At 47.3% G+C, this 27,009-nt stretch overlaps 1 protein-coding gene across 2 annotated transcripts in view; it reads left to right on the top strand.

Annotated features, from left to right (window-relative positions):
• Positions 1-27,009, top strand: part of LOC119431386 (uncharacterized) — a 92,091-nt gene that overhangs the window by 55,838 nt on the left and 9,244 nt on the right. For both annotated transcript variants that reach the window (XM_049657201.1, XM_037698870.2), the window contains 5 exons: positions 812-915; positions 10,479-10,657; positions 15,410-15,623; positions 16,636-16,815; positions 24,872-24,991. In XM_049657201.1, the coding sequence (XP_049513158.1) occupies positions 812-915; positions 10,479-10,657; positions 15,410-15,623; positions 16,636-16,815; positions 24,872-24,991 (797 nt within the window). The remainder of the gene's footprint in view (positions 1-811; positions 916-10,478; positions 10,658-15,409; positions 15,624-16,635; positions 16,816-24,871; positions 24,992-27,009) is intronic.

Below are 27,009 nucleotides of genomic sequence, written 5' to 3'. Positions count from 1 at the left end.
ACAACGGCGCTCTCAGTGTGAGATGCCACATTATACCACCCTCCCCCGCCAGCGATGCACCCTCTCCGAACGGGTTATACCCCTGTCGATGAGAAGTGGCTCGGTCCGTTGTTGTTGTTGTTGTTGCCTGTGAAATTTCGCACGTACCCACGAAGGTGGGATTGGCCAGGGCTCGCGGTGGAAGCAACGCTTTCGCTGAATTCACTAGTTTGCTTGTTATTCTCCAGACTTTTTTCTCTATTTTCTACAGTTGTTAAGGGCACTTCATCAAGCTTTCCTGCCGGCCCTCGTAGGCATAATAATCACGCTTGTTTGGCAGAAAAAAAGAATCCCCGCAAGTCAGAAAGTTAACCATAATAACCATCCAAGATCCAATGCGCGCAGTTTGTTTTGTGTTCGTTTACAAAGGGCACTACTATATGCAGTATACTACTACATCTATCTATCTATCTATCTATCTATCTATCTATCTATCTATCTATCTATCTATCTATCTATCTATCTATCTATCTATCTATCTATCTATCTATCTATCTATCTATCTATCTATCTATCTATCTATCTATCTATCTATCTATCTATCTATCTATCTATCTATCTATCTATCTATCTATCTATCTATCTATCTATCTATCTATCTATCTATCTTCGACTAAAGGCTATGCACCAAAGGACGTCGCCAGGGCCCGAATTTCATTCGGCTGTCATCCGTGTCTCCTCCGTTTATCTCAGTAACTCCCGATAACTGTTCCTTCGAAAGAAGCTGATCATTCAGCACTTCCAAACGTTGTGTCTCCCTCTCTTTGCGCAGGTGTTCGGGCGAGGTACACTGCCTGTTCAGCCTGAGCCGGGACCAGGCCGAGCGGCGTTGCCGAGGCGAGGGCTCGCTGCTGGTTCGGTACCGCTGCTTGAACGGTAGGTTCCCACGTATACCACGTGACCTCTCACGTGACATTCACGACTATCGTGCGTCACAACGTATCCAACGTCAAGTTGGGCTAATCATCACTCACAGTGCGTTCTATCAATGCCGCCTAGATAGCACAAGGCCTGTGCACTTCGATCCATGACGTCATCCTACCTTGCCCGACTGCCATGTAATCTAATGGGGACGCTCCCGAGTAAGCCGCGGTGATTTTGATGTCACCGCTGTCCTCACGCCGGACTTGACAGTGGTAATTTTGGTTCAGATAGCATGACGTCATAAAGCAGCGTGCACAGGCCTGTTATCTAGGAGGTGTTAGAAAAATAAACAGAAATAAATTAAAGAATAATTAGATAAGTTTACGCATACCTGATGGCGTATAGAGGTTAAATGAATTCATAAAGGAGATTGCTCTTTATAATACAGAGAGCTTAAAATTTTACCATTTACTCACCTCATTGGTTATGACTTGTACGTTCATATCGCTTACCGTTTGATTCATGATTCTGACGCTTTGCACGTCGTAGACACGACAGAGATAACTCACTGTAATTACTTTAAGTTTTCCAGTTATAGTGATCTTTTTCTGATGGTACCTGGCAGCGTACATCATCAGGTACACTGAAAGAGGTGGCCTGCACTGATGCCGCCAGCTCATTAATCCGCTGACTAGCAATAAAATTTTATCTCACTCCCATGGTTAATGCAAATTGTGCTAAGCAAGGAGTTTGATTCTAATTCATGAAATTTAAAACGACCACCTGCAATCAAGTCTTTACATGCTTAACACGTTTTCAACAATTGCTGCACCTACATGTTTCATAATTCTTATAAAAAATTGGCGTATTCTGACAATTTTCCGCATTTTGCTGACCCTGTTTACTGCCGGTGTTTTTTTTTTGTTTTATTATATTTGAGCAACCGCTCTAATAAAGCTTAATTAGTTATTAGAACAATTTGTTCAATAACTGTAATTCACTCAAAGGTCTCTTTCTGTATGTATTTCTACCCATGCAATGTATTACACTTGAAACTAATTAACTGAGACTGAAGCGCTTGTCCTCAATGTACAGACACAACGTTTTATGTCGAGAAGACGAAATGTCATATGGGTAGACAATTCCTTACGGATGCATATTCTGACGACAGTTCATGACAAACGTCGCTCCGGACGTTCGTAGCGTCTATCGTGCTCACAATGTATCGGGTGTTTTCAAGTAATCCTTAAAAAGAACACATTAGACATAGATTATCCTTTTCGGCGACTCATTACTCGCGTTGGCTGTACTCGTAAATTGCAGCATTAAACTACGACGAATATAAATTGTGAATAAAACCATAATTGTTTTGTAGAAATCACGTTGTGTTACCGTAAGGACAAAACGAACTCTCATTTGTATAATTTTGCACTGAAGATCGAAAAAAAAAAAGAAATGTGTTTGAGAAATGCCAGAAGCAGTTGACAACCAGCCAAATTTAGCTGACATGGCCAGAATTTGTATCAGAACGCAAGATATACGCTGGAATGGTTCATCGAAAACAAATGCATTCGTCCCCCTTTCTAATCCTCATGAAAACACACTTTTGTGTATTCGAGATTATTGCTTTTGAAGAGCGTGCGGCCAACTCCTATATGCATGACCTTCATAGAATATTCGTTACCGCATGCGGCCTTTCTGACGGTAGTGTTGCCAGATGATGGGAACGGGCCTGGTTGTGATTGTGTCTGTGCTTCTTACTTTCTTTATCTATACTTTGCTGTCACTTTACCTCCCCCTCCCCTCTCTCCCCAGCGTAGGGTAGCAAACCGGATCTTCCCATCTGGTTAACCTCCCTGCCTTTCCGCTTTCTTCTCTCTCTCTCTCTCTCTCTCTCTCTCTCGTTATCGCATGATTGTTCGTCTTGTGCGTGACCCGCCACGGTAACTTAGTGGCTAAGGCGTTGTGCTCCTGAGTGCGAGGTCCCGGGTTCGCTTTTCTGCCACGGCGGTCGCAATTCGATGTGGACGGAATGCAAAAGCATTCGTGTACCATGCTTCGGGTGCAAGTTAAAAAGAACCCAGGTTGCCAAAGGAACCCAGAGCCACTCACTAAAGTGTCGCTCATATTCTACTGTGTAGTTTCAGGACTTTGATAATTTGTTTAATTGTGTCTGGCGCATCGTGCATAGCCCCAGTGGCTCGTGCGCCATAAAATCCCGCATAACTGAGCCATAAACGGCTTAGCTGCTGCTTTTCTTCTAGCATTAGGATCAAATTCGTGAAATGTTGGTTTTGTTTACGCTGGAAAGACGCGAAGATACAAAAATCAGACATTTTGTTTCCCGGTGTTGCTTGCTTAGAACTTTCTCTGTCGTTACCTGTACACTGTTATGAAAAGTCTTGATTGCCTGTTCGTTATCGGCATCATATAGCAAGCTTTATCGCCTAAAAGAAAATTCAACTCCAACCGGATGCCTCTGCAACGCAACTCCTTTCCGTAGCAAACATTTACCTCGGTGACGTACAAGATTATCTTGGCTTTGAATCTGAGAAAATGCCGCTCGTCAATGTCTCACAACGCAGCAGCGATGGCGGGGCTTTCCCGTACGCTAACGGATGCTTATATCATCCAAGTTAATAAAAGAAAATTAAGAAAGTTAAGCGTGCGAGACACGGAAGAAAACCTTATTTTAGTAGAGTTTGCTTTCGGGATAACGCGAGCCCTTCAGCACCGCAGATAGGCTTCGTTCATTAGAGCAGACGATGAGCCTCGTCGTCTGCCTCGAACGGCCTCGTCTGGAACGGATCAACGCGCTCCGTTAATCAGTGGCGCGCCCCTCGCTAGCGGCCATAAAGCCGAGCCCTTACGGCCAAATCCCGTGCGCACACAGAGCGCGCTCGTAGCACGTTGTGGAACCGTTATATATATGTATACGACCTCGGATTAAGACGCTCGTTGCTTCCGAGCGCGTACAGGTATCGACCACGCGTGTTGTACGGGCCTCCGTATTCTGCGCGCCGGCCACGAATTGCGTGCAGCGGCCGGTATAGTGGAGCTGCCGTACACGACGACTCAAATCAAGAAAGAAAGCATAAGCATCGCGCATCAATCCGCTGGTGGGACCGTATTCACACAACACTCTTACGTTAGAATGAATTGTTCGTAAGAGAAAATTACAGCCAATCCGGATGCTGGGCATATTATTAGCCAAGGTGACTGGCCAATGGTAAGGAACATTTGCGAAAAATTGAAAGGCTTTGTAAATTCAGCCCCTGTATTCCTTTTCTCTTTTTTTTCTCGTATTTATCACTCGGGCCCGCCGAATATTTATCACATGAAACACTGTTGGGAAATTGTCGCTTTCCAATTGTGCGCTATCGAATAAGGAGTTACCGTTCGTACAAGGGCTTTTCAAACGAGGAGAATATTTTCCAGCGTGTAGAAGCCACGTGACTTCAGGCGCGTTGTCGAAGTTCTTATCGTTGCACAGAAGAGGTACTGCTCCAATGTCACAGTTCCTCACTTGTCCGTTAGAAAGTGCGAAATTTCACAACTCACGATATACAGTTCACGCATTTCTTCCTTTATTATTATTTTTAATAGTTTTCTTCTACGGCGCCTTACTCCATTGCAATATGAGCGGCCGTGGCAATACGCAGCTATCAAGATTGCGCGCCCCCTTTCGCAACGCCGCAGACATTCTGGTCGTCGTACGTGCGCATTCATCATTTATGTAAAACAGGCCTAATCTGTAAACCGGCTTCGATGCGGGGCTTTGGGACCGGAGTGTTCTTAAATGTTCGATCAGTCAGATTAGTAGGCGGCGCTGTACACGTCTTGGTTTGTCTAGAGATGGAGATCATGATCGTTCTTCCTCGTAGCTGCGTATTTAGCACTTACAGCATTTCCACATTGTGTGGGCGCGCTTCTGGGTTTTGTGGGTGCGCGTCTGTGGGCGCGCTTCTGAGCAGGGCCTTCTGGGGCCCGATATTTTTTTTTCCCTCTCCACTTTAACATCCCCGCGAGAAGCACTGCGAGAGAGTTCGGTTATACGGCGACGTTAGCCGCCATTTTTGGCTGCAGCATTAGGAGGTGAACAGCACTTTATTAACTACCTACGCATAGTCCGCAGTACAGCCGGAATCAGGAACCACTGTTCAGGGGCGCATTTAGGCCAGCCTCAAGGGCAGGGGCCTTAAACCATTCATCGATCAGGACAGAGAGGGGGGGCGGGGTCTCACGGCAAACTCCATACCGTTAGCGCTGAAGTGCCATCATGTCCATGGGGGAAAGGAGGTGCGGGCTGCTCTCCCCCCACCCCCCATCGTCCTCTGGATCCTCTGAATTGCCAGCGCCACTGTTGCAACAAATCATTGCATGAATTCGAGCATTCATTCAAAAGCTATGTCAAACATTGCATTGGAAGTTACACTAGATAGAAACATATGCTGTTACAATTACTCCAATCTATACATATTCCGTTGAAGATGCCACATTCATGCCACAAATGAGAGAAACTGCCCCAAAGCTGCTTCAAGACGAGCCACGCCGCGCATTCTTAGAGGCCACTGCGAAGCGGAGTTGGGGCTACCGCCAGGTGGCGGTCTTTAACACCCAATGCGAAGAGTGCCGTTGCGTCTCCTGTCATTCATAAAGCACAATGAGCGAAAGAGTCGCTGAGTTAATCCAATCCTAGTACACGCTCGCGCACGTATTAGGAAATTATGCGCAATATTCGTGGGTTGTGCGTGTATATAGTTTAGGAGGAAGTTGTGTTAGGCCTAGTTGTGCGCGCTCGGTCCAGTTTGAGTTGTTGGCGTGTCCCGAATTTGTACTACCTGACCTTGGTGTTAGAGATGTTCCTAAACCGACGACGCGCACTTCAAGCGTTCGGCACAGTGGCTCTGTCATCGCACTCGGCAAACTGAAACTTACGGCACTTGCACGTTATTAGCTGTGCTGCTGCGTTGCATTTCATCTGTATGGGCTCTAGACGGCATGGGGCTTTGTAGCACGGCCATTTTACTGAATAGATGACTTTAGCCCTAAAATAAAATTTCTCGAACAGCCATCCCGCGCACCATATGACTGTAATTGCCGCAAATTCTTCTGCGCCTTTTTGTCGCTTCCCTTATACCGCTTGGGGTCGGGCGGTATTCTTTGCTTCGACCGTGCAGGTGGACTCAACGCGGCCGCGTGATGGTTTAAATTTGTTAGTGAGTGGTCGAGTGTACGCGGATTATTTTCCTCAAGAATATTTGAAATGATGTTCTCTGGTACTCTGGAACCATTTTTTATGCTCTTGAATAGTGTCCGGCCCATGACCATTCAGAATCATCATTCTTGACTGATACAAAATCTGCACCGAACGGTAATTTTTTTCCTGCTACAAAATCGGCTCGAAAACACTCTTGGCCACTCCCACCGCTGCGTATGCGAACGTAGGCATAAGAAGCTCATTGCGTTGGAGTCCTCCGACATTATTCTGAACCAAATATGACACAAAGCGGGCGCTGTGAATTGCGTGCATACGATCCTGCCAAGGGTGCCGCAGATTGGCCATGTTTGTATTTTCCGCGAGCACTTTGTGAGTGAGGGGCCACGAACTTCGGCGACGTGAACCTGTCGCCCCTCTCTCCCCCTCTCTCCCCCCTCCGACACCGCCCTCTTTTCAATTTGCTGTCTAGTAGCCCAGCTGCGCAGCTGTGTCGCCAACTGTCGGAAAACGTGCAGCGCCTGCGCTCTGCGGATACCCGGAAATGAAATTACGTGATCCCTCGTCATGTTTTCATTTTGCACTCATACATAAACTTTGCGGAAGCATCAGCTCAGAAACAAACCCTTTCAATCTACACCTGGAAGTTGGCCTTTGCTGCAAGCCTTCAGCTCTTTCGGGCAGTGAGAGCGCAATCGCTGTTTTTCTTCTTATTATTGTTATCAATATTAAATTGTGGTATCTTTGGGCAAAACGCGAAAGGAGTGTTTCGACAATGCTTGCTAACTCTGTTTTGATGAAAGTTGGGTTGGCTGGACTAACTGAAAGTAAAGTATACCAGTGAAATCAGATTTTTTAAATTCGTGTCGCGCATTCCTATTCCGATTAGAACGATATCTCATTTCGCGATCCCCCCCACCCCCTCTATCATCGCTGCGCTAACACGATCCTTCGTTGTATAATTGCAATCGTAAAATGGGTCGCATTCCATATTGATACGACCAGCTCAAAAACAGACACGAAACACACTAAAAGAGGTGACGAGGATGCGCGCTGACTTCCAACTGGCATTTATTACAAAGAAACATGAATATATAACCACGCGCACGTGCTCACAATCACACATACTTGTGCAAGTAATCAAAACAAATTCGCAGGAAAAAACCAACATAACCTAAGGCGGCTCCCCACGTGCAAATGATTCTAGTAAGAAATTTTTTTATCCGTCAACGCTATGGAAGGTTTACTGATACAGCTGCCTCTTGCAATAGTCGCTGCGTCAATTAAAATTCTTCTATTTTCATGTGAGTGTCTAGCTAGTATGGCTGTATTGTGAAAAATTGGAAAACATCCGTGTTCAACGTACTGTATTCCAAGAAAGGGAGAGAGTTTTCCTGGAATACATTGCTTTGGAATACAAATTATTTTATTCAGAAAAAAAATATCACAGTTTCGCCATAAGCGCGAAGCAGTGAACGCGATAGCAGCATGTTCGAATATTAAACGAAGTGTACGACTCGTAGCCGTAGTACCAGTATAAACTGAAGTAAAAACGATCTGTTATGCTGGCAGTCCTCTGTTTAAATCCTGCCATCGGACAATTTCATTTATGTTTATCGATTAAAGCCAACGTCTTTCTTAGCGACTTTACTGCCACTTTTCCTTATCGGGTATGTTTCAGAACTCTTTCCTGGGCCGATCCTGGAGGTAGTAGTGCGCAGCCGCGTCAATAAAATTACATAATTTTTAATGTTTAAGCTCTGTCATTGTTTCGCACTTTTAATATCTAAGTCTGAGAAGACTTAAGATAAATGGCATGCGCTGTCTGTTTCTTGTTTCATGATATTTGCTTGTGGGCTGTCATTCTCAAAATTACGAGGAATGATTTTGTCATGAATGTAAGACCAGGTGTGAACAACTTCAGTGATAGAATGGTGCGGCAATAGTAACCCGCATATACCGCATTTCATGACATATAGCATACATGTACCTAAATATATATGGAACCTCACGGCGACGCCGACGGCAAAAGTCACTTGGAGTGTCCGCATAAAGAAAAGTTCAGGCTAAAAAGTGGCACACTGCCACGCTTACTATATGCACAATTAAAAAAAAAGTTACGCCTGTTCCCAAACAATACCATTCGCCTGTCTTGTTTGCTGTTTCCATGCAGGAAAACTCTGCGCTCGCTACTTTCGTATCCAGAACGCTACGTCATGCACGCTGATAACGCGCATGCCTGTCGTGATCTGCAAAACGGCACGCAAGATAGATTATGATTGATTATTACCTGGTGTCAAGATAAGCCCTTAGAGGTGCAAGCTTTCTTTTTTTTTAGTGTATCAGTCCCACTATTAGTACTCCAGTCCCACCAAGGTATAATAATCACGGTATAATCGCTACCCGAACGGGGTCAACTGGTAACTGTTAACCCTTCGACAAAATCCGGGGTCAGATGCCAGTCCTAACAAGTTTTCACAGTTGCGTGAATTATGCCGGCGCGCTGGCATTCGCCGTGCCCGGCTCGAGGGAGGGAAAAAGCTAACTCCTCTACTGTCCTCTCTCGTTCGCGCTGCCCAAGCTCGCCTAATGAGACTTGGGCGACAAACAGGAAGCCTCCAACGGCGTCGAGGAATAACAGAGTGCTAATTCTGTATAATTTTTTTCCCCTTGCCGACGGATACTATAAACGACGCCCGAGCTTAACCCCCAGTTCCTTCCTCAACGCCAGATCACGCCACGTGTAACGTTTTCATTTTCTTTTCACACACCACGCATATAATAATCCAAGTGCGCAATTCGTTGATCGCGATACGCCCCCCCTCCCCCCCCCCAAAAAAAATGAAAAACTAAAATTGATGGTTATAACATGCTTATCGTTATGGCTGGGCGCAGGGTTGCAGTGAACAAAGTTTGGCCCACTTTCTCAGCTGCAGTGAACGGTCGCAGCTTTCAAAAATTGTACCATCAGCACAAAATTGAAACGCCAACAGAAATAATCCTAACCAGAAAGCGTGCTGCGCGTTCTCACATGGGAGTGCGATGTGAAGTCGCACTGTAGCCGTCTTATAAGTGATTCTACAGTCCCAAATGTACATTTAGGAGCCTCAGTCAAAACGTGGTTGCAGATAAGCCGGCCACGTTACGTAACAATTTTCATCCTTTCCCCTTCTTCTGATCCTTCATCATTGGCTGGCAGGACGCCACGCATTATTTATCGCCGGTATCGGCTGCTCGCTGCGATGGATGATAAAGAACGAATAGAATCGATGGAAAAGAATCTTTGCATCGCACGAGCTCAGGGCCGCGATTTTGTAGCGATGTCTTATGACTTATTCTACACTAGTCTTATCATCCACCGCTCACGGCCGGCTGATCCCGTTGATAACGCGAGCGGACCGTCGCTCCGACCACTGACAAAGCGCGAAAAGCGCGAAAAGGCATTATTACCGGAAAGGCATCGCAACAAAATACTGGCCCAGGTCAACTTGTAAATGCGTTAACGCATTCCAGTGATTTTCGACTTGGCGTTTGAATTTATGTTGGTTGTAACGTTCTCACTACTTTGTCTATCTGCAAAAACTTATATTCTAGTTTTATACTATAACTTCGCGGCATAGGCTAATTTGTAAAGATAAAACACTTAATCTTACCGTTTGTGCGTTAACTAAAAGGAGTGGTGTTTGTTGTCGAGCAAATTAGAGAGTTCTTAAAATTTGTACTTCGTTGTACGGCAGGTTCATCTTGGCGATTGCGTCGTGTACCGCGCAAGTTACTTTGAGCGCACTCTGACGGCAGATGATCCGAGATCCCGGAATCGCTAGCCAAACCGAAAGAACGGCTCTACTTTTACACATGAAAACCCTCCTCCTCCTCCTCCTCCACCTCCTCCTCCTCCTCCTCATCATCATCATCATCATCATCATCATTTTATTTTATGTACAGTGCAGGACGAACGCATCTCCCATCGCACGGATTCACATGACATGCACTTCAGGGGAGGTAGTCTGTACGAGTCCACAGCAGACGAAATGGACATGTCCATTTAGTCTGCCGCTGAAGTGCTGATTGGCTGTAGCACCTGGTTCCTGTTAAAGCGCAGCCCAGCCCCGCCAATCAAAACTTCAACGGCAGATGAAATGGACATGTCCACTAGGTGGACTCTTACAGAATATCTACCCAAATCGAACTATTGACCACTGATACGTCTGTCTGAGACGTTGTCTATAGCACTTGCCTACGCCTTTGTCCAGTTCCACGCTGTGCAGCATGATAAAACGCCGACGATAGCCTGGTCCGCAAAACCTGGTCAGCTGAGCTGCGCGCTAACTCGTGCAACACCAACTTGTCTGTGCAGAACGTTCGCTGATGCAAAAGTGCGGCGCCCACGTGCGCTCTCCGACCGAGGGCTACCTGTCCTCTCCCGGTTTCCCGCACTTCTACCCTGCGCTGTCCAACTGCTCCTGGGTCCTGGAGGCGTCGCCGGGACAGACCGTCGTGCTCAGGATACTCGACGTGTCCATCAGGCCTCCCAGGGTGAGTAGAGACTGTGTGCGACCGGCAAGTTTTGGAAGCTATGCATTTTCTTTTTATTGAATTACCTGTCTGGTTGGGATAATTAAGTAATAATTAACAAACGTCTCCACTTCAATAGTGGATTTCTTAATACCCGAAGTTTCTGGGAGTCAGTTCGGCTCTCTTAGAAATTAACGACGGATGCTGCCCTCCTTCGTCTTCGCAGTCGGTCATTATTATTATTATTATTATTATTATTATTATTATTATTATTATTATTATTATTATTATTATTATTATTATTATTATTATTATTATTATTATTATTATTGCTATTCGGTCTGAAAACATGTACACTTCTAAGAGAGGAAAGGGAAAGCTAGGAGCAGGCTGGCTACTGCCACCGGAAGGGGCCCAACGCCTGCCTACTCTTCGGAAAGAAGCAGACAGAAACATAGAATTTTAAGTTGGAAGGAGGGAAGGAAAGAGGAAACAACAAGAACACAAGAAAACAAGTTACCATCCCTAGTGAAACTCTCCCTACACTTCCCTCCCCCTATTATGAAGGGCTTTTAAAGAGCTGCACTTCGGCATTTTCCGTCATTAACTTCTGAGGCAGGAGCCGATCTGCTCTACAAAATCTGGTTGAGAAACGAGGCTATTCCTGCTATTCCTGCTATTCCTGCTATTCCTGCTATTCCTGCTATATCCTGCTATTCCTGCTATATCCCTGCTATTCCTATCGGTGATGGTTCACCGCTTCACCGCCAGCTGAGTTTTGAGTCCGCGCACAGATCAAGGGCTTTTGCTCTGTGAATATAAATTATGGGCTAATTAGACAATAAAACCTGTTTATTCCTGACGAAAGTGTTACCTTCGGCTTAGTATTGCTGACGTTATCTGCAAGAAAATTTGCTAAGACGTTCAGGTTAATTTAATCCTAACACCAGTAACACAAAGACACACGTCGATCATGTGACCCCACGGCAAAATGTGCCATACGTTTCTTGCTCATGCACAGGAAAATTTTGCAAATGGTCAGTTAGCAACCGTACAAATACACGATTTGTGCCTTTTTAAAGAATGATTTTGTTTTCACTTATTACTAAACCTAAACAAAGAACAGTTTCACTGAACTGCAGCCACCGAAGAAAGTCTCTCCAACATCCTCAGCGTTAGACGCGATGCATGAAGAGTATGTACTAAGCTCTGCCTGATAACGGAGTTTAATTAGTTGACGATTAACAGACTATGTTTTTACGGAGCGGTCCGTACATCAAAGAACGCAATGCTTGGCATAGTGATGAAGACGATGATGGACACGCTTGCTCCTGTGGCCGGTCAGCTATCTTCTCTTGCCCTGGCTTTCTTTGTAAATATTCTGTAAATATATCATTCGCCTACATACATATCGCCTCCGCTACAATATCAAAAAAAGAGGTCCAACTACAAATGGAAGTTTCTTGATGTACTAATTACAACAACAGCGTAGGTGATCGTAATCGCAGAAGATTGACAGCAGCAGTGATGCGGTGGTGAGCAAATCGTACAGGAATTTAATGTAGAACTCTTCCATTTCAACTTCCACAGTGGCTCAAGATTCCTCTACAAATCTTATTAAAACAAGCCGTCTAAACAGCAAATATGTTGCTATTCCTAACCGCCATATACTGCGTTTTTAAACAAGCACCGAACCTTATTTCAAAGATTTAGAAATGCTATAGCGGTGTCTGCTTGGAGACCAATTATTACCCTTATATATACATATCACGTTTTCGGAATTTTTGACATGCTTCCGAAGCGCTTCTTGTATTGAAATCCTCGAAGGAGGCTCCCACCAGAACGAGTGTCATTCATAATTTGTGAAAACTTCTTATATAACACTAGTAATTTTAGAGCGATAGCTATTATGCGGAGGCTTGAGACGCATTCGCGTAATGTAGCCCTCGTGCTGTCGATAGTGCACGGGCGGCTTTTGCCTGAAGGATAAGCATCCAGAGACGCGCAGTGTGCTTGAGCTACGAAAGCCACAATTACTGTATAGACTCGTGTAAGCGCCGCACCCCCAACTTGGCAGCCCAAGATTTGGAGAAAAAATTTCAACGGAGAAAAATCGCGTTCGGTGCCCTGATGCCGCGCGCGCGCATCGTCGAATTTTCGCTCGCCGCGTACTTCCGCGTGCCGCTACTAGATGGCGAGAGCTGTGCGCTGACGTCTGATGCAGTGGTACATCCGGGGATCCGGGGTGTGCGCAAGCATGAAGGAAGGAAAAACATACGAGGGAGCATCGCGCAACGCGATTGAAGCCGAGTGGGGTGGCCCAACACGTGATCGCACGTCAAAGCGAGCTGTTTGTTTTAGTGTTCCCGCTCTGCAGGCAGAACAACGGCAGGGCAGCCGAACAAGCGCGCACCGAATAAAAACTACTGGCATAGCTACGGCGCACCAAACGTCTCAGCAAATCTCGGTTCTTACTCCGTGATCTGGACGCAAGAGTCACGTGTTGGGCCACCACTGTGCAAAGGGATGGCTTCACGGAGCGTTCGCTGGCCAAGGCTGGCTGCGTGACGGATAAGGCTCTCTCCGATCTTTTTCGTCCTGCATGTGCGCAAAACTGTGCCGGCACCATTTTTGACGAAAAGGTGCGCTCCCGTGTAAGGGCCGCACCTCACCAAAATTGTGCAAAAAAAAAAAAGTGCGGCCCTTACACAAGTCTCTACGGTAAAGCCAAGTGAACGCATCGTCACACTCCGCTCATTTGGCGCTGCCGGCGCCAGGGCAATGTTCTAGCTTCCGCTGCTGGCATAAGCGCTGAAGGTAAACACACTAGCGTTTATGCCTTGCAGCTGTGCGCATAACGTACCGTGGTGCATCACTGGTCTGAGCAAAAGGCACAGCAAACATGCAGCTATAAAATCAGCGTAAACCTTTCTTTGGTCGCAGAAGACAAACGCCGACGGTATCCTTTCGGTGTTCACCTCGTGTTTATAAATTTCCACACCGGGAAGAACATGCCTTGTAATACCACACCACTCGCGAAGGTCCTTACACACCAAACGCACCTGCCATATATACCAAACCCACACACGAACAGCGGGAGGCCGTGCTGTCGGCTCTTCGTTGGTTGGTTGGTTCGTTCGTTCGTTTGGGCTGTTCCCTTACATTGACAATTGTCGTCAATGGTTTCTGCGTACAGTTTTTTTTTATTCTTTTTTGTCGAATGAAGTTTCTTCCTCCATCTTCTCCTGCTCGTCAGCCCGTGTACCATTCAGGTGCAACGCCTGAAACGCGTGAGGATTCCTCAATATGCGTGACCTTCCCATAGCAGTGTGACAACACAAATAAGTTGCTAGACGTATTCTTCTTTTACATATGTAAATGTGGCTAAGTCACTCCCTGATTCGTAGGTTACAGTTGCCGCTTCCCGGCAACTGCAGCTTCATCATAATAAGCAGCCTATATTTATGTCCACTGCAGGACGAAGGCCTCTCTCAGCGATCTCCAATTGCCCCTGTCTTGTGCTAGCTGACTCCAACTTGTACCTGCAAATTTCCTAACTTTTTCACCCCACCTAGTTTTCTGCCGTCCTCGACTGCGCTTCCCTTCTCTTGGTAACTCTAATGGTCCACCGGTTATCCATCGCACGCACTACATGGCCGGCCCAGCTCCATTTTTTTTCGCTTAATGTCAATTAGAATATCGGCTATCCCCGTTTTTCTCTCTGATCCACGCCGCTAGATTCCTGTCTCTTAACGTTAGGCCTAGCATGTTTCGTTCCATCGCTCTTTGTGCGGTCCTTAACTTGTTCTCGAGCTTCTTTGTTGACCTCCAAGTTTCTGCCCAATATGTTAGCGCCGGTAGAATGCAATGATTGTACACTTTTCTTTCAACGACAGTGGTAAGCTCCCAGTCAGGATTTGGCGATGCCTGCCGTATGCACTCCAACCCAATTTTATTTTTCTGTAAATTTCCTTCTCATCTTATGCAACCGTAAACTTTACCGGGAAACGCTTGCTGCGGAAGCTATGCGTGAAGGCGAGCTTTCTGGTTCTTTTCCCCGCACGGCCGGCGCCGCCGTTGTTGAGGATGAGCGGAGGCGAATGCCATCTGGTGGTGCTGCAAGGAACCCAATGGCGCACGCGGCGCGCGCCTCCCGCTGATTGGTTGAGTTTTGGCCCACGGACATGACAGGCCCACTGGGAGGTAAAACTATACAGCTTCGCTGTAATAAAAAACCCAAAACACGTTTGTGAAGCATATGTCACTGCCGAAACGTTTGTGCCATCAGCTAAGCAATGTGATTCCTGCGCTGTTTGGCTGAATGACCTTACGTGACAAGATGTGGCCACTAACACCCGTGTTCTCGGCTACGTATCCTCTATTCTGGCATTCCATTAGACGTAATACGTAGTATCCGTCCACAACTAATTCATAGATGGATGGACTGAAAAAGGAACCAAGACATCAATACCACCACGGTCCTTCTACTTTTAAACGCGGGAACATGAACCTTAATCAGGGTTACCGTTATGAGAGTATACACAGTTAAACCCGGATATATCGAATCTGAAGGGCATCACAAAGCAGTTCGATATATACGTCTTTCGATATATAAAATAAAACTTGTACGTAAAAATTTTCAAGGGGATCTTACTGCTGTTCGGTGTACACAGTAATTCGTTATATGTGGGATCGATATATCTGGTTTGTACTGTAGATTGTATACTAAACGAATATTCAACTGAGCAACTTCGCAATCTCTGGTTCTTGCAGCCCGGCGCTCCGGGGCCGCTGCTCGACTCGCTGAGCGAGTCCGACTGCGCCGAGGACGCCCTGAGCGTGCTCGAGTCCGGCCGGCCGCTGCTGGTCGCCTGCGGCGAGTCGCGCCGCAGCCTTCGCACCCTGCGTTCCACGGGGCGCCGACTGGTGGTCCGCTTCCGCACCAGGAGCTTCGTGCCGGCCAGAGGGTTCCTGCTCAAGTACAAGTGTGAGAGTCACGCACCTTCTATATCACTGTAAAAAAAAAAAAAATCGGTAGAGACACTCGAGACCGCTTACGTGTTGCAATGCGAAAGCATTATACCGTTTGTAGACCTCGGAACGTCATGAGCGCGCTTGTCCAAGTTTATACAGCTGATAAAACTACTATCCTTGCTCCGTATAGCTCTGTACTAATTTGCTATCGCAATTGGTGGAACGTTTTTATAGAAATAAGCATTTGGTGCCGCAGCTAAACGTCGCCTCCCCTCCCTCCCTCCCGTCCCCCACGGCCTCTCGCGCGGCGGAAGAAGTCGCGTTTGCTCTCTCTCTCTCTCTCTATATATATATATATATATATATATATATATATATATATATATATATATGGTGATTGTAAAGGACGAAAGAGATGCTTAATTCTGCAGCCCTTCAGGGAGCACGGCGCAGAACGCGCGTTTGTTCTCCGCCGTGCGCTCGCTCCCCGCGAAAGCGCGCGTCCCTTGCGCCCTTTCACTCGCACATACAGCGTCTGGCGCGCGGCGACGATTTCATCGCCGTTGACGTCATACGGAACCTTACGGCGACGGCGACGGCAGAAATCCTCTTTGAGTGTCCATATAATTGCTATCGCAATAAAAGCACCGCCATTACCGCTCGCTGGAAGGGACGCTTGACCCAGAACGTTGAGAGCGAGAGCGGCTTTTCAGCATGACCTCCGAGATTAGGTGGCGCCCGTTGCAGCCCGCGGTGCGCTGAAAAATCTCGGAGGCAGCGCTGTTGTGGTTTACATGATTTCCCATGGCCACCAGGCGCACGCGACGTCTGCATAGGCCCTATTCAAAGGATGCTTACAAGACAATTAGGCAATTACGTCAAGAGTCCTTATGCCGATGCATACATCTGCGGAGGAATTCGTCCCCCCTCTTTATTGACATGATAGAAGATAGCTGTGTGCTAATGCATCAACTGGCGTTGACACTTATTCTCAGTATGATTCTCATTCTAATTGGTTCTCGCAGTCATGGGCTGTCCGACGCCACCGGCGCCTCGGCTGGGATACCTGGTACACCGCGCTGAGGAGACGGCGCTGTACAAGTGCTGCAAGGACCACATGTTCAACGACACGCAGATGGATACCAGGACGCTGGTGTGTCTCCGAGGGAATACCTGGAACGACAGTGTCCCGGAGACGTGCATGCGTAAGCCACCTCGCAGCTATTGAAGAAAAAAAAATGCTTGTGCAGAAGCCATCGACGATGTTTGTCAGTGTAAGCGAATCACCCGAATGAACGGATCGGATTGGAGCGGAATGAATGAACGAACGAATTAGAACGAACGAACGAACGAACGAACGAACGAGAGCCAGAGGGCGAGCGAGAGAATGAGGGTTCTTCCTTGCTGTGTCCAGCTACCGATGCATCGACCACCGACCACGAAAGAGCCGACGAAAGCTATTGACTTTTAAAGCTGCAGTGTATTCGTCAAACACGTTAACAGCGCTAAGGAGGACGAGACACAGAGCACGGGTTACGTTAGGTCAGGTTAGGCTTGGCTAGAGTACCCAGGTTATATGGTACTAGCGACGTGTCCCGCTCAGGCGTAATGACTGGTCAATCCACCGGCGCCCAACAACTAGTTTATTGTAGCAAACACGCTTATGTAAACATAGGATGGCACTGGCGCCACTGGTGGCGGGAATCACAAAACGGAAACCAAGTATACAAAATGTTCCGTTTCTCATAAAGCCAGAGTTAATCAAATCAGTAGGTTAGTATATCTAAACTACGCCGCTCTGACCTGAGAGGAGGCTTGGTAAGGAAAAAAAAATGGCCGCATATCTGCTTGCTTCGCTAGACGATAGTATTCTGCCGCCCCTGATACGTAACACCCTCTCTTCTCCCACCCCTCACGCTCTTCCCCTCCCCTCTCACTTCTCCCATGATGGATGCAATGGAGGTTTTACTGAATTCAATTCAAACTTCCCGCGTTCGCCCTGCTCTCGTGCCATCTGTTGGTACCTTTTATTACTGTTGGCTTAAAGCCGGCTACAGAGCAGCGGCTTCAGTCGGCTTGTTTTTAACGTATAGCGTCTCTTCGACACCATTTCTAACGCGCAGATTTTTCATTTACTAACGTAAAAACCAGTCCAATGCGTATTCTTAATTAAATGAACGCTGCGGATCACGGTTATGTACATATATTTTGCCTCAAATAGGCCAGAGCTTTTCTTTGCGCTGTATAATGTTGACGCGTATTCCACAAGCGGATGGCTAGTGGCAAAGCCGACAAATTAAATGCATCCGTGTTTCCGTAGATGCGAGTGAAACTTAAATCATTATTCAGTCGTGGTGATATGCAACTTGCACGTTCCAGCAGCAAAGACGATGACTTCATTTGATGAACATATTTATGGAACAAGGACAGCAGAGCCACGTCACGACGACTACTTAGTGCAGGAGGCGAAAGGTCGAGTTTGATTCGAGTTATGCTTGACTGCCTATTGTAATTGCGGGAATTGAAACGACTAGCTCGGTTTTGGATGACTTCTAACATGCAGATTAGGTACTCGTGATGTGGAGACCATATCGGGGATGCGATCTCGAGCTGTGGACGGACGAACGTCAGAAAGGCTGATTTGCGGATGTCAGACGGGGAATTACGTAGGTTGCGATGAATATACCCTAGTGTTTTCGAACCATTAGCGCGTGTGGTTGTTATATGAGGAGAGTCCCAAGAAAGAGTTGGTGCGAGATTAACGCCTAGATATTTGTACAGTGAAGCTTCAGATACTAGATCCGCATCTATATAATAAGAAAAACTTGAGTTAAAGTGTTTGCGTGTGAAAGTCATTACCTTGCATTTAGATGAGTTAAGAGTCATTTGTCAGGCGTCGCACCAGTCACTAAGGGCCCATTCACACTTGCGACTAGGCGAGGTCGCGCGACCAAGTTGGTCGCAAAGCGACCAGTCGCAAGTAGTCGCAAATGGTCGCTTTTCTCGAAATGCGACCGTTTCGGGCCAGTCGCTCACTGCTCGATTTTTCAGTCGCGCGACCGCAGTCGCAGAACAGCTGAACCAATCAGATGCGAAGGAACAGTACGTCCGCTTATTTTACGCGGCGATGACATTTCAAGCAGACGTGAACGGCATATCGTGATGCATTTCGGTTTAGCGACTCGTCGGTCGCATTTGTAAGTGTGAACATCGTTCGTCTTGAGTAATTTTCTGGTCGCCAGTCGCAATTGGTCGCGCGACCTCGCCTAGTCGCAAGTGTGAATGGGCCCTAATGCGTTGATGGTCGCCTTGAAGAATAAGGTGGTCCTCAAAGCTGGTAATTGGTCGGTATATTATGCAGTCATCGGCGAAAATGCGCGTGCAGTAGACAGATAGACAACGTTTCTCGCGTTTAGGTAGCCCAAGAAAGACTATCGCCTTTTTAAAAAAGAAGAAGAAAAGAAACGCGCAAAAACGAATGGCAGCTGGCGCCGCCACCGTGAAGTTCTCGCACCGACTCGCCATGGCGTCATGGATTCCGACGATGCCTAGTCAAGCCTGTAGTAATATTTTATCGGTAAAAACAGACTACGTTGTACTCTAAATGAGCCACATACTGAATTAGCAAGCGTAAAGTATTTTAATGAGGCACGAAAGGCCAAACACGGGCGAATACTTTGAAATTTGTGTCGTCACGATGTCGTGCCGGAGCTGGCGTTGCGGCGCATAATAATAATAATAATAATAATAATAATAATAATAATAATAATAATAATAATAATAATAATAATAATAATAATAATAATAATAATAATAATAATAATAATAATAATAATAACTAATAATAATAATAATAATAATAATAATAATAATAATAATAATAATTTATCCTAGCTTCTAACGGAATTTATTTTTCTAGGAGTCGCACCAGCAGCTTAGCTGTCACGTTTCGCCACTATTGCCGGTGTTCTATAAGTTTTCGGCACTGCAGACAGGCCTAAGAAAGCATAAAACCGGCGCTTGCTCGTGTGCAAGGTCTTTCGCCCTTAGAAGAATTATTTCAGTCGCATAGGAGCGCACGTGACAGCTTAGATATTTGTTATAGGAGTGCAAATTAATCATTCATTATTACACATTTGTCTAAAATGTCGGCTTTTAATTGCGAAGCACTTTAGGGGCCCGGGCTGTCGTCGGTGTCTATCGCGTGCGATTTGTCGTGATCACGCTCAAAAACAACTGCTCAAAACAGGGTCAAAACAAGTGCAGAATTGATCAAAACCGGTTCAACATAAACTAACATGATTCATAATAATTTAAGAGACAGGAATAATCAAGCATTAAGCGCATTAATTATCAAGGAATTCGTTAAATTCGCTTCTAACTATCATCAGCAAAGGGCTTTGGCCTCCATGTGCGTGATGGTTTCCCACCAGTTGTGCCTTAGCAGAGATGTCAAAACGGATGATAGATTGCTAAACACAAGATAGACACAGGATAAAACAAGATAAACAGCAAGGAATACACAAGGGAAACAGCGGTGCATCACTGCTTCGCACTTCCCCAGGTTTCACGTTAGTGGAGCTGCATTAGCGCATGTATTTGAACTACACAAGCACAGGATGCACAATTTTTGCTGTCCTTAATTTAGTTTTTTAAGTAATCTTTTCAAGACATTGTTCCTGTAGGTATTCGAATGACTTCAGTTTCATGACGTTCCACACTGTTTGTTCGACGCAGTGGCACTTCAGAGCTGTGTTCCTCACTCGTCAAGTGTCGAAACTATCGTAGTGGAACGAAAGCCGACCATGAATCTCATATCTGAACAGCGAAATGGGAATATTGTACTTAAGGCACGCAACCTGACAATGCGCTTGATTAGCACTTAGACGTGCGTTGTGCCGTTTTTGATAGAGAATACAAAAATCGCAACCTTTTATTTTTTACAACTCGAATATGACAACATAACTGAAAAACAAAATGTTGTACCCTTGTTGTGTTCCTGTTTGGCTTTCCCTGCTCGCGTTTTATTCGCTCGTGCTGGTGTAGTATTCAATACAAAGTGTTGATCGTGTTCTTCTTCTTTCTGGGGTTTTGCGTGCCAAAACCAGTTCTGATTATGAGGCACGCCGTAGTGGCGGGCTCCGGATTAATTTTGACCACCTGGGGTTCTTTAACGTGCACTACAACGCAAGCACACGGGCGTTTTTGCATTTCGCCTCCGTCGAAATGCGGCCGCCGCCGACGGGATTCGATCACGCGATCTCGTGCTCAGCAGCGCAACGCCTTAGCTGACTGAGCTACCGCGTTGTTAACTCTCTCTCTCTCTCTCTCTCTCTCTCTATATATATATATATATATAGATATATATATATATATATTCTAATGAAGATGGAGAAGCCGCGTTTACATGAACGCGACAACTGACGCATTGCATCGTATGACATTAACTTTCTAGCGCATCGCATCCATGTAAACGGGGATAATGCGCTAGGAAATTAAGCGCTTCGCATTAATGCGTCAGACATGGGTGGATTAGGGATGAGTAAGTCGACTTTCGCAGCGCATGTAAACGCGATCGCATCGCATCATGAATTATGGCCAATGCAATTTGCTGTGGATCTGCTGCGCTCGCCGAGCTGCAGCGTGGCGAGACGCCGGATGCGTCTGCAAGCGCTGGTTTGCCTTCGATGTACGACACCGCTGCCATCGCACCAGGGGTGATGCGCTGCATGTAAACGCTGGCACATCGCATTACTCGTGGTGCGCTACGAAATGTGATGCGCTACTGTCGCCTGCTGTCGCATTTATGTAAACGCGGCTATATACTTGGGCTCGGGTGCTAGGAAACCGGGCGTTAGGGGGCGAACGATGAGGAGAGGACCACGAGGCAGAGAATAGAACAGCCGGCCCAGGAACATAAACGTTACCCTGATTTACTTTTATTGCCATAGCAACTATATGGACACTCCAAAGCGGATTTCTGCCGGCGCCGTCGCCGTGAGGTTCCGTAGGACGTCAATGGCGATGAAATCGTCGCCGCGCGCCGGACGCTGTATGTGCGAGTGAAAGGGCGCGAGGGACGCGCGCTTTCACGGGGAGTGAACGCACGGCGGAGAACAAACGCGCGTTCGGCGCCGTGCTCCTTGAAGGGCCTCAGAATTAAGCGTCTCTTTCCTCCTTTACAATCACCATATATGTAGAGCAAACGCGACTTCTTCCGACGCGCGAAAGACCGTGGGGGGGGGGGGGGGGGAAGGAGGGGAGGCGACGTTTGCCTGTTTATATAAAAATGTCACAGTTTCGCCCTAAGGGCGAAGCAATGAATGCGATAGCAACACAGCAATGTCATACGAAGTAAGGTGAGCGGCTTTGGTAGCAATATGAATTGTAGTAAACATGAGCTGATTAAGTAAGCAGGTGTGCTGCGGCGTAAGTAGACCGACATAAAGAGAGACTCGATGACCACGAGAAGGCGCGTGTGAAACCGTGATGTTGATGAGAAGCGATTCCCGTGGGCAGCGCGCGCGAAGGGACACACCTGTAGTGCTGCACTGCCGATCTGGGCAGCATTGCATGTGTAGCGTGCGTTGGAAAATGTGGCCCGACTATTACTAACTGAATAAACAAGCGTGGTGTGAGCGCGCACAAACAAACAGGAATAGATCACACTGAACGACTGCAGACAACGACTGTCAAAACGCTGGCAGCGAGCGTATATACGCCGCAGGGGGCTATGGTACGTGCGGTCTATCGCTTCAACGGAAACTGAGCGGCGAATGCACGCACGGCGCATAAAGGTCAGAGCCGTGTGGAGATAAGAGACGGTGCGGACGAGCGACGAGCGCGGTTGTTGGCAGCGTAGAAGTGCGCCCCCCCCCCCCCCCCCCCCCCCGCGCTCCCTCCGGCGCTGGCTTCCCGCTTCCTCGCTTGCGCGTGGGTGATTGAGTGCGTTCGCTCTCCGTGAAGCGCGCGTCCCCGCACGCTTCCGCTCGGGCATACGGCGCGCGGCGAAGATTTTATCTATAGGGAACCTCACGGCGACGGCGACGACGACGGCGACGGCAGAAATCCGGTAGAAGTGTCCATATAATTGCTATCGCAATAAAACGTTGCGAGGCGAGAAGGTGGGTAAGATTTCCGACGCTGCTCGACGAGTGTCCCATTCTGATCTCGTCGAAAACCTCCGAGCCGCCCCCAGAGGCACCGGCAACAGTCACCAACGGCGCGCGCGTTCGGTGCGAACGCGGGCAAAACGGCGACGGCGTCGACAACAGTTCTGCGCGTTGCTGGTGCTGCTGCATGTCCAAATTTATACAGCTGATAAAACTACTATCCTTACTCAGTATAGCTCTCTACTAATTTGCTATCGCAATTGATGCTTCGCCTTTCGTGTGAAACTGCGACAAATTTTTTTGTGAAAATGTTCTTTATACAAGCTCAGTTCTGAATGGAAAAATGAATTTACCCTTAGAAAAAAAGCATGTATATAGTCATACGGCTGCTAACACTAGGGAGCCTACATGTAAGCGCTACTTGCTTACGCCAGCGTTTTGACTGTGGTGGTCTGCGGTCATCGAGTGCCATCTATTCATGTTTGTTTGTGCGCGCTGACACCAGGCTTGTTAATTCGGTAAGTAAGCGAATGTGTCCAAGTTTATAGAGCCAGATGATGATGATGATGATGATGGTGATAAAAATGTATTTATTGTAGGATGGCTCGAAGGCCTATTATGTGGAATAGGACGGGGAGAGGGGAGGAGACATTATAGCCGTCCTAGAAGCTGCGTGTCCTTGGCGAAACCCAAGAGCGAGTCCAGAATGGCCCTGTCGGAATCCGCTAATCCAGTTGCCGGCCTAATCCACTCCTCGTAGGACGACACTTGCACCGCCCTCAGGTGGTGGCCCCGCTGCTTAGCGTAGCGCTGGCACACCCAAAACAAACGGGCTGCGGATGGTCGCGTGGCCACGCCGCAGTCAGGGCACCTGTGCGGCTCCTGGGGTGCTTCTTCGTCCTCCGAGGCTGTCGAGGGGCCAAGTTCCTGCGACGGAAGGGGGTCAGGAGGAGGGAAAGGAGGACGTCTCTCCCTGCGTGGCCGGTACTGCCGCCACCGCTCCAGCACGTCCGGTGTGAGGACGAAGCCGGAACGGAGCCTATGCAGCAGCGCCTGCCCCGACTGGGAAGACCCACGGGAAGTGGGTTTGGGTCTGGCGGGACACTCGCGCGGAGTTCACTCTTGCGTCAGGTTGGCTACTACTCTCTGTCTGGGTCATACGGTGGTCATTTTGTCGTGCTAGTTGTGCTGGTGCTGAGGGTCTCTGAAGGATCCCGGGAGACGACGCGGTTGGAAAGAAGGGCGCGCGCATAAAACTACTATCCTTACTCCGTATTCTCTATACGCTACTAATCTGCTATCGCAATTGATGCTTCGCCTTTCGGGCGAAACTGCGACTTTGTTTTTTCCCCGCGCCAACAACTGTCATCATTTCTTTGGATATGTCTCAATTCTATAGCGCTGTGTACATGATGCTTCCGTTTCAGTAACGGTCTATATGGACACAATAGCGTCCCTGGCTGCACAGTACACAACTTTCAGCTTAAGATGATTACGTTGGTGATGATGATTTCTTAAGAAAAATCTCAGACTGAGGTATAAGCGAGGTATTGGGTTTGTAGCAGGAAAAAAAAAAACATTTATGAAAACAGAAAGGCACCCGCCGTGGTGGCTCAGTCAGCTAAGGCATTGCGCTGCTGAGCACGAGATCGCGCGATCGAATCCCGGCCGCGGCGGCCGCATTTCGATGGAGGCGAAATGCAAAAACGCCCGTGTGCTTGCGTTGTAGTGCACGGTTAAAGAACCCCAGGTGGTCAAAATTAATCCGGAGCCCTCCACTACGGCGTGCCTCATATTCAGTACTGGTTTTGGCACGTTAAACCCCAGAAAGAAGAAGGAAACCTATAGTAAGTGAAATAAAGAAAAATTACCATTCAAAAGAAAGCAAAGGAGGTAATGCTTCTGAAGGGGATCACGCAAAACTTAGAACGCAAGTTTCAGAATTCCTCTTTCTTGGAATATTAATTTTGGAATTTTACGAAGGAGAAATAAACCACGTTAACAGCTTATGAGAGAAGGAGCTATAGTACACGTAATAATGGTGACGATTTGGCGATGCTCTGGGGCAGCTGAAATTACGCTCTGGGGAGTCTATACCAGATTGTTGTGAGGCTATATTTGAACCATCGGTTGCCGTTTGGCTCTGCAGCCCGCCTGTCTGTGACGTCCAATGACACCACTGTGGACGAAGAGGAACCGCTGCTTCAGGGCCGCAAGCACCCCGACGGCGATGACGAGGGTGGTTTTCTCTCCACGCAGTTTCTCGCAGGTGAGGCCGTTCGCGCTGTTATTGCGCATTTCTCCGTCAGTGGTACTTCAGTGTTCTTTGTCTTCGATTTCGCCCGTGTCGCAGAAAATCCAGCGTCGGCGTAAGCGCCGGTGTCGTTGGCGGGAATACCCATGCCGAACCACCCCGACCGGGCACCGGCCCTTCGCGTGGCGCAAGGCGTTAGTGAACAAAAATTGAATCTCTCAAAATAAAATACGTCAGAAAAAATCGTAAAGTACGGCTTAAGCACAACCTACAAAAGTGATAGCGTCGGATTGTAATTTGAATGTACGAGAAAAAAGCTTGATAAGCAGCCAGGGATCTTTGAATGCTATCGCGTTCCACTCTTAGAGGCGAAGCTTAAGCGTCCTCCAAATTTTTAAATTCGAAAGCGTTATATGCCCCTTGAAGCGAAAAATTGGAGGACGCTTAAGCTTCGCCTTTAAGAGTAGAACGCGAAGCGTTATCGGGACCCGTTCGCATCGCAACGCGTGGCTGTAGGTCTGGTAGAAATGCTGGAAAAAGGATTTCTGTTTGAGTTTCGTCGTAGCAGAATTGAGAAAAGGCTTTCTCGTATATTCAAATTACAATCCGACGCCGATTGGTAAACAGTCCGAAGGCGAATCCAACGCCGAATGGTAAAGTCGTACTTTACCATTTTCCTGACGGATTTCACTGTGAGAAATTCAATTTTTGTTCACCAAAACCTTGCACCACGTGGAGGGCCTGCGCGGTCGGGGTGGTTAAGATGATTTTCTCCGCCACCCGCATCGCACGCCGACGCCGGATTTTCTGCGACACGGGGCCCTTTTACGCTGTCGCGTTAAAATCCGCCGATCTTCCAGCGCTAACATCCGATGGGTGCAAAACCCACGTGACCATGTGATGACGTCACGTCCCCGGCGCTGTATCTGCTGCGGCTCGCACTGCGAAATCGCATGGTGAACAACCATGGCGTCGGACGGACGCCGTGGCCCACACCCAGAAAATTGACTTTGCCCAATTCGAAAATTGAGTTGACCCAAGTTCAAAACCGTCTTGGCCCACTCCCAAAATTCACTTGACACATCCCCAAAATATGGGTGGCCCGCCTTCAAAATTGACGCTGCCCAATTCGAGCAAAATATAGGTGGTCCACCTTCAAAATTGACGCTGCCCAGTTCGAGCACATGACGAAGTGAAAGTATCGCGCGAAAGAGTCAAAATGCCTTCGCATTCAATGCACGTAAGGACGCTAACGAGCCTCAGTAACGTTTTTCGCCTTCTATTTCATCAAGATAAACACAGTGAGCGTTGTACATACCTTCTTTATTATTAATTGCTTTCGATTTGTGTGTGAAAACTAATACTTGCATACACTGTTCTGCATGGACGCATTTATTGTGCATGGACCCATATTGGACTCATTGGCTAAGGGTACGAGACGTTCATGTAATTACATTGTGCGCTTTATGTCAAATAAAAAAAGTTGAATTGAATTCAATTATAGTTTTGGAAATAAACCGATGTTACCAAGTTCAGGGTGCATGCGCACACGCCCTGCTGACGCCATGATACCGGTTGGCCTACACTGTACATAAGAAAAAGGGAAATTTTACACTAACATGCCTTTTCTGTATTCTTTGTCTTTCTTTTTTTTACTTTTACTTTTCTTGCTTTTTATGTAGTTTCACAGATACCTTCTGCCAAACACCCTGGTAGCTCGATGGTTGGCAGCAGCGCTACTTGATCAGCCTATAATGAGCGTTAACCAACTCGCCCGATTGTCCATTTTGTTAGCTTTACCACAAGAAATTACGATTCCTTATTTGCCAAAGTTGGTGATGCTGCAGAGGAAGGTATGGCGCCCGCCGTCGAGCGATTCCCTCATTGCTGACTCAGTAAGCGCGGAGTCACGTGGCACAATGCCAACAGGGGTTGCGTAGACAGAGGTTGGCAGCTTCACATTTCACAGCTAGACCCAATAGTGAATCAGCCCCGCAGACGTTTGCCTACGCCAAAGAAGTACAAAGAGGGGT

This window comes from Dermacentor silvarum, chromosome 10 (assembly GCF_013339745.2).
Source record: "Dermacentor silvarum isolate Dsil-2018 chromosome 10, BIME_Dsil_1.4, whole genome shotgun sequence".
Lineage (NCBI taxonomy): Eukaryota > Metazoa > Arthropoda > Arachnida > Ixodida > Ixodidae > Dermacentor > Dermacentor silvarum.
This window is presented reverse-complemented; position numbering and strand designations above follow the sequence as displayed.